Source organism: Bos mutus, chromosome 1 (genome assembly GCF_027580195.1).
Source record: "Bos mutus isolate GX-2022 chromosome 1, NWIPB_WYAK_1.1, whole genome shotgun sequence".
In the NCBI taxonomy this organism is placed as follows: domain Eukaryota; kingdom Metazoa; phylum Chordata; class Mammalia; order Artiodactyla; family Bovidae; genus Bos; species Bos mutus.
This window is the reverse complement of record NC_091617.1, coordinates 131,910,640-131,928,908: the sequence shown is the minus strand read 5'-3', so window position 1 is coordinate 131,928,908 and position 18,269 is coordinate 131,910,640. Positions and strand designations below refer to the sequence as shown.

The 18,269-nt window shown below is 41.8% G+C and overlaps 1 protein-coding gene across 1 annotated transcript in view; it reads right to left on the bottom strand.

The window, feature by feature from the left end:
- MSL2 (MSL complex subunit 2) overlaps positions 1-17,801 on the bottom strand; it is a 33,064-nt gene extending 15,263 nt beyond the window's left edge. The window contains exon 1 of the mRNA XM_005889897.2: positions 16,448-17,801. Coding sequence (XP_005889959.1) covers positions 16,448-16,589 — 142 coding nt within the window. The 5' untranslated portion in view covers positions 16,590-17,801. The remainder of the gene's footprint in view (positions 1-16,447) is intronic.
- Between the last annotated feature and the right edge of the window lie 468 nt (positions 17,802-18,269).

Here is an 18,269-nt window from a genome sequence, read left to right as displayed (position 1 = left end):
AAGTAATTATTTTAAAGTTCATTTACATCACTTTAAATAAGCACGACTTTACTGACAGACCAGTGACAGCTAATTATGTACACCAGGGGAGTGGCGGTTGGGGGAGGGTGATTTAAAAAAAAAAAAAAAACACAAAGTCTGCATTTCCAGTTTCGGAAAAAGGATTACAACTAGTCTGCTGTGTAATAAAAAATGCAAATCAACTGTTAAATACTGCAATTTTAAAAGTATGAATGTTACTCAAGCCAACCTGTTTACTGAACATCTGAATAATTAAACTTCAGAGCTTCTTTAACTTTTATGTCTTTAGTCAATGTAAAACTATGAAAAATATTTCCTGATACTCTTGGTGATGTCAGTAGTTGATACAAGGTAAGTAGGCTTCACCAGTCAACTACCATTATAAACTAAAAGACCAAACACCATAAATTATTAAATGGATGATATATAAACCACAGCATAGTCATAAACTCAAGTCATACCTCATTTCATATTCTAGTAAGATATTAAAAGAATGCCAGACACCATTTATCTTATAATTATGTAGAAGAGACTTTTATAGAGTGTTTTGTGGTTAGAGTACTTTTGTAATATTCTGTTATTTTCATATTTTAGCAAAGCCATGATGATCTCTCATTAAATTACTAGCAGTAAGATAAAGCAGGCTAGTCAGGCACAATTGATTCATCGCTGAACAACCAAACATTAACTGAATAAATCAATATAAAGCTAGATCCAAATTTCCCAAACCGGTGTTTCATTATACCAGAATGCAGTAATAGGTTTGCTTTAATATCCTCCTGGAAAGGCATCCCAAAATCTACAGTAGTATCTTAAAACTGAAAACTGTCAAGAAACTTGCTCATTTAATATTGTTGTTTAGTCGCTTAGTTGTGTCCAATTCTTTATGACCCCATGGACTGTAGCCTGCCAAGCTCCTCTTGGAAATCCATGGGATTTCCCTGGCAAGAATACTGGAGTGGGTTGCTACTTCCTTCTCTAAGAAATGGATCTTCCCAACCCAGGAATCAAACCCACATCTTCTGCGTCTCCTGCATTGGCAGGTGGATTCTTTACCACTGAGCCACCAGGGAAGCCCTTGCTTAATTCCATATTACTTAATTTATTGGCACATACATATTTTTTAAAGTACACCTATAAAACCTCACATAAGGAGAATTCAAAGACAGCAGTACTCTTATTCAGAGATTAGTATTAGAATTATGTAGATGGCCTTCTCCAGATTGACTCAAGACTGCCCAGGAATATGTATTTTGAATAAGCTTCCTAACAAATTCTGATCGACAACCAGGATTAAAGATACTTTACCTTTTTTGCCTTGATGCCATCTTTCAACCTGGACAATTTTCTAATCAGTTAAGAAATGTGATTAAATGGTTTCAAAAAAGAAAATTTTAAAATCAGAGTATTATCAAAAATTATGAGTTAATTTTAATAAAACATACAAATTTTGACTTCCCATTAACAAGGACTACATCTTGCATTATTTAAATTATGTAATAAAATGCATTTTGGCAATGTATCTTTTTTATTTTTGGCCCATACCACACAACATGTGGGTTCTTAGTTCCGCACCCTGCACCCTGCAGTGGAAGCCCAATAGAAGCACAGCGTCCTAACCACTGGGATGCCAGGGACATCCCCCCAATATTTATTTTTAAATGACTTGTTTGTAGACTTACAAATGTTAAAAACATAGGCTAAAATTTAACACATTATACAAGGACAAAACTGTAAATGTGACTTGGAATTTGGAATTCATCTTTCACTAGAAAAACTTTTAGTGTTCTGTTACTAAATGATGAAGTGCTTGGTATTTACAAACACTTCAAGTAGCACAGCAAGCATAGTCTTTATTCTCTAAAAATAAAAGGCCAAATATATATATACCCTGGAGTAGGAAATGGCAATCCACTCCAGTATTCTCGCCTGGAGGATCCCATGGACAGAGGAGCCTGTCTTGATTGGCTACAGTCCATGGGGTTGCAAAGAGTCAGACACAACTGAAGCGACTGAGAATATATACACGTATATATCACTATTTTTTCTTGCTAATATTTCTTTTTGGATAATTACCTATACTCTGTTAATATACAGGATATTAACAGAACACAGACAATTTACAGTGAGGGGCAATAATAATCATGAGCCAGATACTTAAAATCATCAGTGTTTTTGTGTTCCTTGTTAACTAGTATTTCAGTAGCAACTTAATTTTCTTAATGTTTCTTGTCCCTAACCAATGGACCATTGAGTGGATATACAAAGAACTAAAAAAACTAAAACAATATTACTAAGAATTAAAAAAACATTAACACATGACTAAGTTAGTAGAATATCCAACATCTGCTGGATCATTGAAAAAGCAAGAGACTTCCAGAAAAATATCTACTGCTGCTTTATTGATGATGCCAAAGCCTTTGATTGTGTGGAGCACAACAAACTCTGGAAAATTCTTAAAGCGATGGGAATACCAAACCACCTGACCTGCCTCTTGAGAAATCTGTATGCAGGTCAGGAAGCAAAAGTTAGAACTGGACATGGAACAGACTGGTTCCAAATAGGGAGAAAGAGTGCGTCAAAGCTGTATATTGTCATCCTGCTTATTTAACTTATATGCAGAATACATCATGAGAAATGCTGGGCTGGATGAAGCACAAGCTGGAATAAAGATTGCTAGGAGAAATATCAATAACCTCAGATAGGCAGATGACACCACCCTTATGGCAGAAAGCGAAGAACTAAAGAGCCTCTTGATGAAAGTGAAAGTGGAGAGTGAAAAAGTTGGCTTAAAACTCACAGAAAACTAAGATCATGGCATCTGTTCCCATCCCTTCATGGTAAACAGATGGGGAAACAGTGAAAACAGTGACAGACTTTATTTTCTTGGGCTCCAAAATCACTGCAGATATTGACTGCAGCCATGAAATTAAAAGATGCTTGCTCCTGGGATGAAAAGTAATGACCAACCTAGACAGCAATATTAAAAAGCAGAGACATTACTTTGCCAACAAAGGTCCATCTAGTCAAAGCTATGGTTTTTCCAGTAGTCATGTACAGATGTAAGAGCTGGACTAAAAAGAAAGCTGAGCACCAAAGAACTGATGCTTTTGAACTGTGATGTTGGAGAAGACGCTTGAGAGTCCCTTGGACAGCAAGGAGATCCAACCAGTCCATCCTAAAGGAAATCAGTCCTGAATATTCATTGGAAGGACTGACGCTGAAGCTCAAACTCCAATACTTTGGCCACCTCATGTGAAGAACTGACTCACTGGAAAAGACTCTGATGCTGGGAAAGACTGAAGACAGGAGGAGGAGAAGGGGATAACAGAGGATGAGATGGCTGGATGGCATCACCGACTCAAAGGACATGAGTTTGAGTCAACTCCAGGAGTTGGTGATGGACAGGGAGGCCTGGCGTGCTGCAGTCCATGGGGTCACAGAGAGCCAGACATGACCAAGCAACTAAACTGAACTGAAGTAACAGAACCATATAAAACCCTCACAACAGAATGATTTGGCAAAATTATTCACTAGTATGGCACACAATTTGGTCCAGTAGTCATTTGACATCTCAAACTGCTTCATTTTAAAGGAAGAAAAAAAGTTATTTTCCTTTTTCTTAAATAATGGAAACCTTTTACTACATGAGGTCTGCCCAGGTGGCTCAGTGGTAAAGAATCAGCCTGCCAATCAGGAGACCTAGGTTCGATCCCTGGGTTGGGAAGATACCCTGGAGAGGGGATTGGCTAGCCACTCCAGCATTTTAGCCTGGAGAATTCCATGGACTATATAGTCCATGGGATTGCAAAGAGTCAGACACAACTGAGCAACTTTCATTTCACTTCACTTCACTACATGAATACTGTGAAACACCTGCTTGAATCCAATTCATTGATTTGGGAAAGTTGTTTTTTTTAAGTTTATAGTGGTGAGCTCCAGTGATCTGTTCATAATGTTTTAAGGGCTCAATGTTTTAAAAATCAAAACTTAAGATGAAAACATTGAAGGTATCTTTCAATGCTCCCACAGCTTTCAGGAATAAATCTAAGTTCGTTAGTTGTGTTAGCACTGTCCAGTAAAACTTTATTATTTTAAGGTTATTTTTTTTCCTTCTATTTCTTGGCCACCAACAATATGCAGCATCTTAGTTCCCCAACCAGAGACTGAACCTGTGCTCCCTGCAGTGGAAGTGCAGTGTCTTAACCACTGGACCACCAAAGAAGTCCCAGTAGAACTGTTTTATGCATAATGATGGAAATATTTTACATATGCAATAAGGTAGTTGTTACCTACATGTGGCTACCAAGCACCTAAGATATAGCTAAGTATAACTAAAGAACTGTATTTAATCTGATTCTGCTTCCAGACAAATTGGAATTATCAGACTTACTCTCCTAACTGAAACAGAAACTGGACAAAACAATGGTTTTCATATATATTGTCCAATGGGTTCCACAGATCCCTGGATGGAGTAACAAACAACTTAAGCTGTCCCAGCTTACTGTCTAGAAATAATGTTCAGGCCACAGCACAAGGAGAGAGAACCAAGACAAGGCCCAGGGGTCTCCCTGGGCTGAGAAGACAGAACTGGGTGCTAAGGCAGCTAGATGCCTCAGGGCAGAGCACACCAGAGATTAGAGTGCTGAACAGTGAAAGAATGCAGATTCATACATGGCCCTTTTCAAATCTTCAGCTGAGTAAAAAATTATTAGCACGTGTGTATGAGGAAATCACCCCAGGATGGAGAGAAAACCTCCAGAAAGGAGCAAAAAGAACAATACTTGTAACTCCAAAGCAGCAGAACAATTCTTATTCCCACCACCTTGTGTGAGAAACCACATAATTCACGAGGCATCAGAGTAGTTAAAAAGGTTCTTGCCTCAGTAGTGCAGAAAATCAGCCCCAAAGGCTGCTTTGGTTATCCCTTAATTAAAAAAAGAAAAAAACAAGCTTCAAAAGGATCAAGGGTCAGACTATCTGCCAAGTAACTTAACCTCATTCTCAAGAACAAAGCTCAAGAATAGGAGAAAAACACCCACCCACAAGGTAAAATTTTACCAACAAGGTACAATTCACAGTATCTAGCATCTAATCAAAATTAACCAGGTACGGACTTGCCTGGTAGTCCTGTAGTTAAAGATTCCATCCACACTTCCATAGGAAGAGGCACAAGGTTCAATCTCTGATAGAGGAACTAAGATCCCACATCCTGCATCCATGGTATGGCCAAAAATACATTTTTAAAAAAATTAACTAGGTATGCAAAAAAGGCAGAAAAATATGACCCATGCAGAGTAGAAAAACCAAACAGCAACATAACTAAAAATGATAGATGACAGGATTAGACCAGAACATTAAAAATCAACTTGATGTTGATCAACTATGTTCTATAACTATTACATTATATATCTTATCTATATTCCATATGTTCAGAATTATTTTACGTACCTAAAAACAGAACTTCAAAATACACAAAGCAAGAACTGACAAAAACTCCAAAGAGAAACTGCTAAATCCATAATCACAGCTAGAGATAACAACATCTCTCAAAAATTTACAAAACAGAAAATCAGTAATGACAGAGAAGATCTAAACACACCATCAACCAACTTATGAAAATGCTTTAGTTGACCATAAACATCATAAACCAATAACTATCCCAAACGCCAAACAAGATAAAGCAACAGTGATTCTTATCCAGATATGGTTTCACAAAATAATTCAAGATCTCAACATTAGAATTCTACACTTCAAAACAGATAGGGCTATTTTGCAGAGTAAAATTTAGCTCCCTACCCCAGAGGTATTCAGGAAAAGGCTTGGACGAATTTTCAAGAATATTACAGGAAGGATTATTTGATGTGAAGAAAATGGCTTTACAATTTATCTTCCTGTCTAAAGCTTTATAAATTCTCATTAGGAAGAATAACCTTCCATATAAAATCTATGTAAAAATTGAACTGGCAAGCTCAATGACATCATTAAAAGATCTCTGAGACACTCAGACATTCTGGTGGAAAGAATATGCCAGTCATATCTTATGTCGTATCTTGAAAAAGCTGACTCATAAGCTGGGCAACCAACTAATTAACTGTGGGGGGGATTCAGAAATCCATCACAAGGATACCTGAATTGGAATGCTCCCTTCTAATTTTATAATCCCATATTATATATGGACAGAGTTCCAAATTTCACAACAGGAGTGTATGCCGTGCTCTGTAGCTCAGTCATGTCTGACTCTTTGCAACCCCATGGACTGTAGCCTGCCAGCCTCCTCTGTCCATGGAATTTTCCAGGCAAAAATACTGGAGTGGGTTGCATTTCCTATGACAGGGATCTTCTGACCCAGGATTAAACCCACATCTTCTGCATTGGCAGGCAGATTCTTTACCACTGTGCCACCTGGGAGAAAAGGAGACAGAGATTTAAACTTCAACGTGGTCTTGTCTGGTGGTCCAGTGGTTAGTTAAGAATTTGCCTTCCAAGGCAGGGAACATGGGTTCGATCCCTGGCTGGGGAACTAAGATCCAACATACAGTGGGGTAAGCCCACATGCCAAAACTACTGAGTTCACACCTCTACAACCCAAGAGAAGCCACGGATATGAGAAGCAAGAGTAGCCCCTGCTTGCTGCAACTAGAAAAAAGCCCTTGCAACAATGAAGAACAAGCTCAGCCAGAAATATAATTACTTTTTTAAAGGGCAAATGCTAATTAATAGACAAACTAAAGTCAACATACACAAAATATGCAGGCTATAAAACTAGATAAAAATAGCTTGACAAAGCCAGATGTTTCTGAGCAGAAAGGCAATGAACAAGAAAAACTCTGCTAAAATATTATGGAGTCAGAACAGGGAAAAGATGAAAATGGCCAGGCATACAGTAATTAAAATGAAAAAAATTATCTGAATTAATTTCCTGACATGGAAACAACAAAAAATAATGTTTAAAAGAGACAAGACAATAACATAAACTAAATGGATAGGAAGAAAACTCAAAGGTGAGGGACACAGAGAGAAATACAAATTAGAATAAGGATTCTGAAACACTATCTTTTAAAATAAAAGATAAAATTTAATCAGAACTCACAAAAACAAATCAAATTATAGATTAAAATAGCCAGGTGGACTCCAAGAGAAGATAATACAATAAAGCATTAACCAATTAATGATGGTATACTATCAATGTAATGAAAACAAGGACTGTAAAAAAAGGACTGAATGTTCAAATTAATTTGAGAGAATGAAAACCACAATCCCAGGAGTCAAAAGCTATATTGTTTGTTTTACTATACCAAAAAGCATATAAGATCATTTTAAAATCAAGGTTTCCAGGAAAGGGCACAAAATTAAAGTGTTTCAATTTTAGCCTTTCCTAAACACATTTCCAATAATATTTCCTCACTAATCCCAACTCCCAGGCATCATCACATCATTACTGTTTCATCCTTCTTTTCATTCTCCCCAGGCCTACTTGGTCCTAATTCCTATCTTTTGTGTTTTGTTTTTTTTTTTGCCAGTAAACAACTTAGTCTCTTATTTGCCCAAGGCAGAAGGCAATGGCACCCCACTCCAGTACTCTTGCATGGAAAATCCCATGGACGGAGAAGCCTGGTGGGCTGCAGTCCATGGGGTCCCGAAGAGTCGGACACGACTGAGCAACTTCACTTTCACTTTTCACTTTCATGCTTTGGAGAAGGAAATGGCAACCCACTCCAGTGTTCTTGCCTGGAGAATCCCAAGGATGGCAGAGCCTGGTGGGCTGCCGTCTATGGGGTCGCACAGAGTCGGGAACGACTGAAAGCAACTTAGCAGCAGCAGCAGGAGCAGCTCTTGCAGGCACTGAGGCCCCAAGACTTCCAGAAGGGATTTGGGGGGGCGGGGAGGAGCCATCTTGCCTCCCAGGTGCTGGCGGCCCCATCCTGCTTCCTGCAGGAGATGGGAGAATAGATGAAGTGTATTGCACTATCAAGTATCTCCTCAATTTTGTGTGTGTGTCAGTCGCCCAGTCTTGTCCGACTGCAATCCCATGGACTGTAGCCCACCAGGATCCTCTGTCCAAGGGATTCTCCAGGCAAGAGTACTGGAGTGGGTTGCCATTTCCTACTCCACTAATTCCTACCTTAACTGAAACCTCTCCCAAGTACCTGACAAGCCAGGTTTTATCTGTAAAATTTAGTACTTTTATAAATTTAACGGGAGGAAATATCTCATTTAGCCCATTCACAGTGAAAATGCCTAGCCAAAAACAAAATATACTACAGTATATATCAAAGAATTAAAATGTTATAACTATAAAGAGGACAAAATTTTCCCTTTGCATTATCTTAGGGTGTTGCCTCTTCACTCCCATCACTATTCAGGCCTCTATAACAAGGATACATATTATCCTTTCTAATTGAATTTCACCTTACTCCAATAATCAATCCTAAATTCCCTCCCCAAACTAATCTTTTCTAAAATAAAGTTTTGATCACATCACTCTCCTACTTTAAAAATATTTCTTGAAGGTAATAGGGATTTCCAAATTCTGCTCCTCATATGGGGGAGGGGGGAGAAAATGCAGATTACAAGGCCTTGCCCACAGAGATTTCAATTCAATCAGTCTGATAACCAGGAATCTGTATTTTAACAATCTCTTTCAGTGGGTTTGATTTGGTGACCTATAGAACACACTGTGAAAAAGAACAAGTCATATGGTAAATGTCAAATTCCTTAGCCTGACATCAAGGTTCCCTCCCACAAAAGGCCCCTGAGTTACCACTATGGGTCACAGATGGGCTCCCCTACAAGGACTCATTACAAATAAACTTGATTTTCTGCATCCTAAACAAGCCAAATGTTCTCTTAAGTCTTGTTGAAAATGTTCACTTTTCACCATTCCTCTTAGCTCAGCTCAAGCCCCAAATTTCCTAGATCTAACTGCTACTGCTGCTGTTTAGTTACTAAGTCATGTCCCTGGCCCTTGGAGACCCCAAGGACTGTAGCCCGCCAGGCTCCTTTCTCCATGGGATTTCCTAAGCAAGAATAATGAAGTGGGTTGCCATTTCCTTCTCCAGCTGATCTTCCTGACCCAGGGATCTTCCCTGAAGAAGGGAATGGCTACCCACTCCAGTATAACTTGCTGGAGAATTCCATGGACAGAGAAGCCCAAGGCTACAGTCCTTGGGTCGCAAAGAGTCACACACAACTGAGCAACTAACACTTTCACTTTTCTCCAGGGGATCTTCCTGACCCAGGGATGAAACCTGCATCTCCTGCTTGGCAGGTGAATTCTTTACCACTGAGACACTGGGAAACCCTTAGATCCCACTAGACTGAAACAGTTTCTGCTGCTTAATTCTACAGTACCATACTGTTTCTGCCCTGAATTGTTACTACATTTTCAGTAGGTTTTATCTTATGACAAAGGGCTGTGGATCAAAGCTATTCTCACTCAGCATCCACAAAAATGCATAGTGCATCCTTTCCCTAAGGCAATTTTACTGTCCATAAACATAATCCGCCTGCAATGTGGGAGACCTGCTTTCAATCCCTGGGTCAGGAAGATCCCCTGGAGAAGGGAATGGAAACCCACTCCAGTATTCTTGCCTGGAGAATTCCATGGACAGAGGAGCCTGGCAGGTTACAGTCCATGGGGGTCGCAAAGAGTTGGACACAACTGAAAGACTTTGACTTTTCAAACATAACCAAGTAGGAACTAACATTTTAGAAATAATTTTAGAACACTAAAATGGTAAACTGTAAAAAGGAGATTTTTCTTAGGAAAAGAAACCAACAGTTAAATATATCTAAAATAAGAGTATCTGCCAACACATAATACTAAATAATTTTCTTCCTTTGGCTTCCCCGATGGCTCAGTGGTCAAGAATCTGCCTGCAGTGCAGGACATGTGGGTTTGGTCCCTGGGCTGGGAAGATCCCTTGGAGGAGGAAATTGCAACCTGCTTCAGTATTCTTGCCTGAAAAATCCCATGGAGAAAGGAGCCTGGCGGACTACAATTGAAAAAGTTGCAAAGAGTTACATGGGTGACTGGGCAAAGAATTCTTCCCAGATCAGAGGCAAACTTAAGTTCCAAGAAAAAACTGGTAAACCAAATTCTGCTCTAACCCCAATCAGGATTGCCCAAACTTTGACCCAAACAGCTATTCAAAAACAAGTTGGGGGCGAGACGGGTGGGGGGGACAGAACCACTCCATTAATTTCTGAGGTTTTTACATGTGTGACAAAATTAACATATGAGTATTCTATTATAATGCTTGAAACTTGGTATAAGTGCCTCTAACACACAATAATTGCTGGTTTACTTATCTGTCTTTCCCATATCACTGAGTAACATATGGTTGGGGCTATGTGTCTTAATTCATCTTTTATTCCAGCACTGAGAACATCACAACTGATTAATAAAGACTTTATAAGCAAAATAAAAATTTTCAAGATTTAAAAAAACAGTGATTCTCCAAAGACGATATACGACTGCAAGTATATGCAAAAATCACCAACCTCCAGAGAAATACAAAGCACAATGAGAGATCATCTCACACCCATCAGAACGGCTACCATTAAAAAAATAATCAAGAACAAAACAGGAAATACAAGTGTTGGCAAAGACATGGAGAAACTAACTGGAAACCCTGTTTTGCCAGCAGAATTGTAAAACGGTACTTGGAAAACAGTATGGAGTTCCTCAAAAAATAAAAACAGAAATATCACACAATTCAGCAATCCTACTTCTGGGTATATATACACCAAAAAGAATTGAAAGCAGTGTCTCAAAGAGTTGTTTACACATCCATGTTCTTAATACTATTCACAACAGTCAAGAGATAGAAGCAACTCAAACATTCAACAGTGGATGAATGAATAAAGTAAGCATGTGCTATGCATACAAGAGAATTATTATTAAGCCTTAAAAAGCAAAGAAATCCTGGGACTTCCCTGGCTACCCAGTAGTAAAAATTCTGTGCTTCCAACACAAAGGGTGTGGGTCTGATCCCTGGTGGGAGAACTACCATCCCACATGTGCTGTGGCCAAAAGGTGGAAAGAAATCTGATGCTTGAACCTTGAAGACGTTATGCTAAGTGAAATAAACCAGTCAAAAAAAAGACAAATATAAGACCATATAATTCTACTTATATGAGGAATCAGTAACAGCAGTCAAATTCAGAAAGACAGAGAGTACAGCGGTGGTTACAAGGGGTTGGGGGGGAAGAAAGAAAATGGTGGCTGCTCGTTAGGCATAGATTTGCAAGACCAAAAAAGTTGTGGAAACCTGTTCCACAACAATGTAAACATATTCAACACTACTGAACTATACATTTAAAAATTGTTAACAGTCTTCCCTGGTGGTCCGGTCATTAAGAAACCACCTGCCGATGCAGAGGACACAAATTTGATCCCCAGTCTGAGAAGATTCTGGAGCAACTAAGCCCACACACCACAACTACTGAAATCCACTCAGTTCAGTTCAGTTGCTCAGTCGTGTCCAACTCTTTGTGAAGACACCTCAATGAGAAGCCCGCACGCTACAATGAAGACTAGCCCCTACTCACCAAAAATAAAGTCACGAGAAGCAACAAAGATCCAACACAACCAAAAATTAACTTTTAATAAAAAGGTTAAGGTGGTTAAGTTTTATATTTATATTATGTGCTTAAAATAAAAAAATTTTACTACAGTGATTTTAGGTACCAAAAAAATACAGTATCAAATGAACTCACACTTCAAACAAACATAAATATAAAACATCAGTATAGGCACTTCCCTCGGAGAAGGCAATGGCAACCCACTTCAGTACTCTTGCCTGGAAAATCCCACGGATGGAGGAGCCTGGTAGGCTGCAGTCCATGGGGTCGCTATGAATCAGACACGACTGGGCGACTTCACTTTCACGCATTGGAGGAGGAAATGGCAACACACTCCAGTGTTCTTGCCTGGAGAATCCCAGGGACGATGGGGCCTGGTGGCCTGCTGTCTATGGGGTCGCACAGAGTCGGACACGACTGAAGCAACTTAGCAGCAGCAGCAGCATAGGGACTTCCCTGGTAGTCCAGTGGCAAACCGTGCTCCCAATGCAGGAGGCCCAGGTTCAATCCCTGGTCAGGGAACTAGATCCCACAGGCCACAACCAAAGATCTCGCCTGTCTCAACAAACACAGAAGATCCCACAGGCTGCAACTAAGACTCTGCACAGCCAAATAAATTAATAAAAATTTTAAAAATTAGTGTAATGCTTACATTATACAAATGGCTTTAAATTCAGCCACTGTCTAAAAGACAGTTTAAGTCACTCCATGCTACATGTTCAAACTTCATTTTAGAAGATTCTTGCTATTTATAAATTGTTTACTCAATCAAAAGACAAAGTATTTCTGCTTCAAGAATCAGAATTCCAGAACTGAAAGAGATTTTTGAGATCTACTGCACTAATTCCAACGTGGTCCCACAAACAATGCCCAAATGAGACAAATAAGGAAAATGAAAGTCATCTTTCATGAAGTTAAATCTATTTAATTTTAAGGCACACACTTTATTCTGAGAGCACATCCTTCCTACTTTGAACCTTCATCCATTCAACAATACTCATTGAGCCAGTAATTGTCAGGTGCAGGGCTACAGAGGTGACCAAGACCAGGAAGATTCTTGCCCTCAGGGAACCACCTACCTGGTAACGCAATGTGAGAGTTAACAGTAGAAAGAAAAAATAGGGCTTGGTTTTTAAGACTGTAACATTCAAAAGTTGGTCAGCCTGTCAGTGGTACTATTTTCCAGCCCCTTTCTATTTTATAAATGAGAAACTGGATATCCAAAGTTTCACAACTATTCAGTAAAAGCCAAAACTATTTCGTTTCTAGAATTTAAAACATCAGGGAAATATTCACGTCCCTGAGTAGAGATGTGACCATGATTAATTTACAGGACTCCAAATATGTCAGAGAGTAATATTTTTCCACTCACTTATCTTGTCCTTCCAGTTCTAACAGTATTTGATTCTAACATATCAAACTTATTACAGCATTTGAGGACTTAAAAGCTTAACAAAAAACTTAAAATCCTTAGAATTTATGAAGTCTCATGCCATCAGAAGTAAATTCTACATACTTCAAGATAAATGACAAAATAATAAAGCTCAACATTTATAACAAGGGGAAAAAACTGACACAAAATTAGTACCTGCAGTAATACTGTCTGTGGCCTAGAAACAATAACTCTGGAGCATTGCTATCCCATTCACCAGAAGCTTCAGAAAGTCTAAACATTCAAAGAACTGAAAAACAAGCAGTGATAATCAGCTTATTAACATTTCAAAGAACAATGATAACAAAACCTGTAGTTCCAGTGAATACTCAAGGTTTCACAATATTCACAAGGGCTTCCCTTGTGGCTCAGCTGGTAAAAAAAAAAAAAAATCCGCCTGCAATGCCAGAGGCCTGGGTTCGATCCCTGGGCTTGGGAAGATCCCTTGGAGAAGGGAAAGGCTACCCACTCAAGTATTCTGGCCTGGAGAATTCCATGGACTGTATAGCCCATGGGTTCACAAAGAGTAGGACACGACTGAGCAACTTTCACTCACTCACAATATTTGAACTGATAGTTCAATCTCTCACTTCCCCCTACCTTTGTCTACCTCTCTACAAGAGCAGGATGCCAAGCCAGACAGCCAAGTCCACACACTTGTTCTCATGGGTTCAAAAGGCTTTTCCCCCTTAAAAATAAACTCACATATAACACAGATTTGGAGAAACAAAACTTAAAGAAGGCCTGACTATCCCCTTCTGTACATAGAGGAAATTCAGGCGAAAAGTTAAAATAACTTGCCTAGACAGCAAAGTAACAAAGTTAGGATTTTACCTCCCCACCTCCTCACTTTCTTCCTCTGAGTCTGTCATAAACACCTACATGCAAGTAAGTCACTGGATAGGAAAGAATGAGGCAGAAGGAACACAAAAAATGTACAAAAACTTAGTATTTACCCTAAGATAGAATAATTTTATATAAAAACTGCTCTACAAGAGTTCAAAGTGCCTATGATTAGAACAAAGAATTCACTAAGGAGGGATTTAGACCATACAGAATAGAAATATTAGGTAGAAGGAACTTCAGAGTGCAAAGGTGGGGAAAAGAGGAGGAAGTCATACGGTATGTACGTTTGAAAAGACAAAAATACTAAACTGACTGAAATTATATATGAGGGCAATTGAATACAAAGCTGAAAAGGTAGGACTGGGTCAGACACTGAAGGACATACTTAAACAAACTTCCTATTTAAAGCACCAAGAGAATTAAACTTAGTTTTTACATATCTGTTTATCCTTATTAAGTAAGACTGCACATACCCTGTTAATTGAAATAACTACTTTTCAGCTAAGAAGAAAGGGTCTAGGATAGTATCTGGTACAAAAATGAAAAATGTTGGCTCTGAATACAAATAACAATTTTTTTTTTCCCATCTCTTGATAACCACAGACTTACATCCAAAGAGATAAGGGGAAAAAACTGAACCTACACCTATAATGCTGAAATTTTATGCAGGCTACTTAATTATAAAGGCAAAGTAGAACCCACAAATCTCTCCCATAGAATGATGGGAAAGAGACATTTGAAAAAGGAATAATACCAAGCCCCAATGTCAGAAAACCTCCTTTTTCAGTTGTCAAACTGGTTTTTAAAAAAGGTTCTAATGTAGCTTTAATAACATTTTTTAAAATCCAGGTTAGACTCTAGAAAATGTTCAATTAGACCACAACTGTCCTGAAGTTACTAATAAGAACCAAGCACCTACACTATTTCAAAACTACCATTTCCCTCTTAGAGAGCTAAGTTCCCTCTATCTTGTAAAAAGGAGACCTACCAGATATTCAAGTGTTACCTGGATGATGACATCACTCTTTATTGCAGTTCTAGCAGGCCAGGATGGGCTGGCTTATGCCCTCTACATTACCACAGTAGCAATCCCCACTCCCAGAAAAGTTTGTGTAAAAAGTTGTTACAGCAGCCCCATCTCCTCATTCCACGGACTATCAAAAGCTGTGAAGGCATAAAATAAAGTACTCCATACAAAAAAGAGAGGGAGAATGAGGTGGGACAGAACGCTGAAATCAAGCAAATTCTTATGTTTGTAAAATATGAGCAGAAAGGAAACTGTGAATCTAGCCCAAAGCTCTCATTTTACACGTTAAGAAACTGAGGTCCGGGGGCAGTTACCTGATTTACCCAGGGCAACTGCTTCTCTATAAAGGTTAAGTCTCCGTTACCAGTGAGCGTAGCACTTAATCACATTCGAACACTGTTACTTAAATGTCTATGAGATTAAATTAAGTACCTGACGTGCAAAAAAAAAAAAAAAAAAACACTCTTCACCTTTTCTGCACCCTCCTTCCGTGCTTTGCCCCAGAGCTATACAGAAAATGTTGAATCTCAGATGAATACTATTTCTCCCTTCAGCCACTACAGTCGCAAAATTTATCTTTAAGTAAAAGCCTGAAACGACCGAATTTCTCAAACTCTGACTAAACAAGAGGATCAACAAAACCTCAGAAGTTTTGGAGAAATAAGAATGTGGACTATTACTATTTTGTTTTGGTTCTGCCAGTTGCCCTTTCCTTTATATTATTAAGTTTTCAGTCTAGGTGTGTTTTTGAAAAATAAGTTTCAATCACTTCGATAATAATCACAAGTTATTACCATTTTGGAAACACTAATATTAGACAACTTCATCTCTCAAAAATAACTTGGAAAATATCCTGCCCAGCACGAACTAATACTTCTTGAACAAAAACACCTAAAATCACTTTCTACCAAGCCAAGATAAAGTAAAGCCAAAGAAAACGTAATCCTGTAAAAACCCCACTAGCTAAAAAGCACTTAGTACCATCAGTCTGCCCTGGATCATTGTTTACCGTCAAGCTGTCAAAGCATTAAAAGAACCTGGGGGGAAAGTTCCGCAGCGAGTTCACCCGCTATACCATCGTCCACACCTAACACGTTTGGAGAAATGCAAACACGCCACATGTACATGTGTAAACCAGGTTTAACCAAGGTAGGTGTTTTGTCAGTTCTGTTATCGAAACAGTAAAAAAAAAAATTTTTTTAAGGCAGCAGCATGCATGATTTCCCCCCTTTCGGGGGGGGGGGGGGAGACAACAAAAACCCACCACCAGAAATGGTACAGAGCTGACTTAAGGCGAATTAAACAGTTTTGAACATTGAGGCCGCCGTACAGGGCGGTTTAGAAGGTTCTATCTCAAATGCCGGGCAAAAGTCCTCTGGCGAGTTTCAAAACTAAAGACCTTGCACTACCACACAAGTAACAAAAGCTTAATACAAACTACCCGGCCGTCAAACCGTTCCTGTTTCCATCGCCCGGAGTGTTGTTTTTTTTTTAAACCAGCATTGAAAAGGGAACAATAAAAAGCGTCTCACCGCAAACGCAGCACGAGAGGGACTGTCGGAAGTAAGGCAAGAGCCTGTTAATCTCTGTAAACGCCTTGGGGTCTCCGGGGTCGTAGTTGAGCACTAGGCGGCTCGCGGAAATGTAGAGAGCAGTAGCATTCACCGGGTTCATTGCAGACGCTTCGACACCGTTGGCTCCCGGGTGAAGAGAAATTCCGGATCCAACTTTGTAAGCAGCCAGGGAACAACAGCGAGTTTGTAACAATTCGGAGGAAATCGGGGCAGAACCACTGGCCAAAGTAGTAACCAAAATCCGTACAAGTTTGTGGAGCTGAAGCAGTCCTCCCACACATGGGGCCCTGGCGCCCCTCCTCCGTCCCTGAGACTTGCAGACCGAGTAGGAAAAAAAAAAAAAAAAGAGCGAGGGAGAAACCAGCGTTCGAGTTCGTCCCGGGCGGCCGCGGGGCGCAGAACGCGGCGGAGGCGGCGCTCAGTCTAGCCCCACGGCTCGGCGGGCGGCCTGCGCTCGAGCTGCATCCCTGGACGCGGAGGCACCTCCTGTGGTCGGGCTGGCGGGCGCGGCAGCAGGCCCCGGCCCGGTCCGAGAGGCGGGCACGCTTCTCACGGGTTGCGGGGCCCTTACTCCATCACAGCGCCCGGCGCGGAGGCAGCGGCGACGGCAAGGACGGCAGCGCGGGCGTCGGCTTCCTGGATCTAGTGCACCGAGCCGCGGCGGCGGCGAACGCTGCTGCTGCGGCTGACGGAGACCGCCGCCGCTCTCTCCATATCGGACGCGGGGTCCGGACTGAGCCTGGCTCTCCGCCCCGGCGGTTAGAGCCCGGCTGTTCCCTGAGGTGGCGAAGCGGCTAGGGGAGGCCCCCGCCCGAGAGGGGAGGGCCGGGGAGGAAGTGCGCGGGCCGGCGGCGGCGGGAGGGGGCGGGGAGCAGGCCCGGCCGGGCCGCGGCGGCGCCCCTCGCTCCTCAGTCGCTCACTCCGAGGTCACCAGGCGCAAGCGCCGCCCCCTCACTGCCCGGCCATCTTCTCCGCGCCACACACACGGACGCCTCCTCCGCCAAGCACCACGGCCGCCACCGCCCACGACGCCCGGCCGGCCGCGGCTGAGGCGAGCGCTCACACCGACAGGCCCCGCCGCCGCCCAGCGCACACGGCAAGGCCCCGCCGCAGGCCCCTCCCCTCGTGCCTCGCCGCCCTCACCCCGACTCCACGCGCCACTCTAGCTCGGTAGGGCCCGGGCTGCTGCGGCCTTAATGGATCCCGCGGGCTGTGCGGCGCCTCAGGCCCTGCCGGCGACGACGACCGTTACCCCAACGGGCAAAGCCACTGTCATCCCCGAGACTCCCCCGCCGCCGTCGTCGCTAGTGCTCGCACGCATGCGCAGACCACGTTCTCACCCCTCCCCCCGCCCTTTCCTTTCCCTTCGCTTCCCTTTTCCCCTGCTTCTCCTCTAAGAGCCCCCTCCACACCCTCCCAGAGCTACCGGCTCGCTCGGCGCATGCGCATTCCAGTACCCAGCTCCGCCGCCTTTTGCCCTGACGCGTGCGCTTTGAGCGCCCACCCAGAAAACCGGATAAACACATCAGCCCGCTCACACCAGCCCCTCCCCGCTGCCAACCCACCCTGAGCTCATTGCGCATGCCTGACTCTCCACTTTACTGCTCTCTGTACGGAGCGTGCTCTTGGTGAACCGCCTGCTCTCCCCACCCCTCCCCACGCGCTCTCAAATTCCCTCTTAGGCGTGTGGGCTGTGGTGAAACATTCGTTAGTTGACCCATCCTTCCTCGGTGTGGGTTGTAGGCTTCCCGCACTACACAGCTTCCTCGGTGACCGCCAA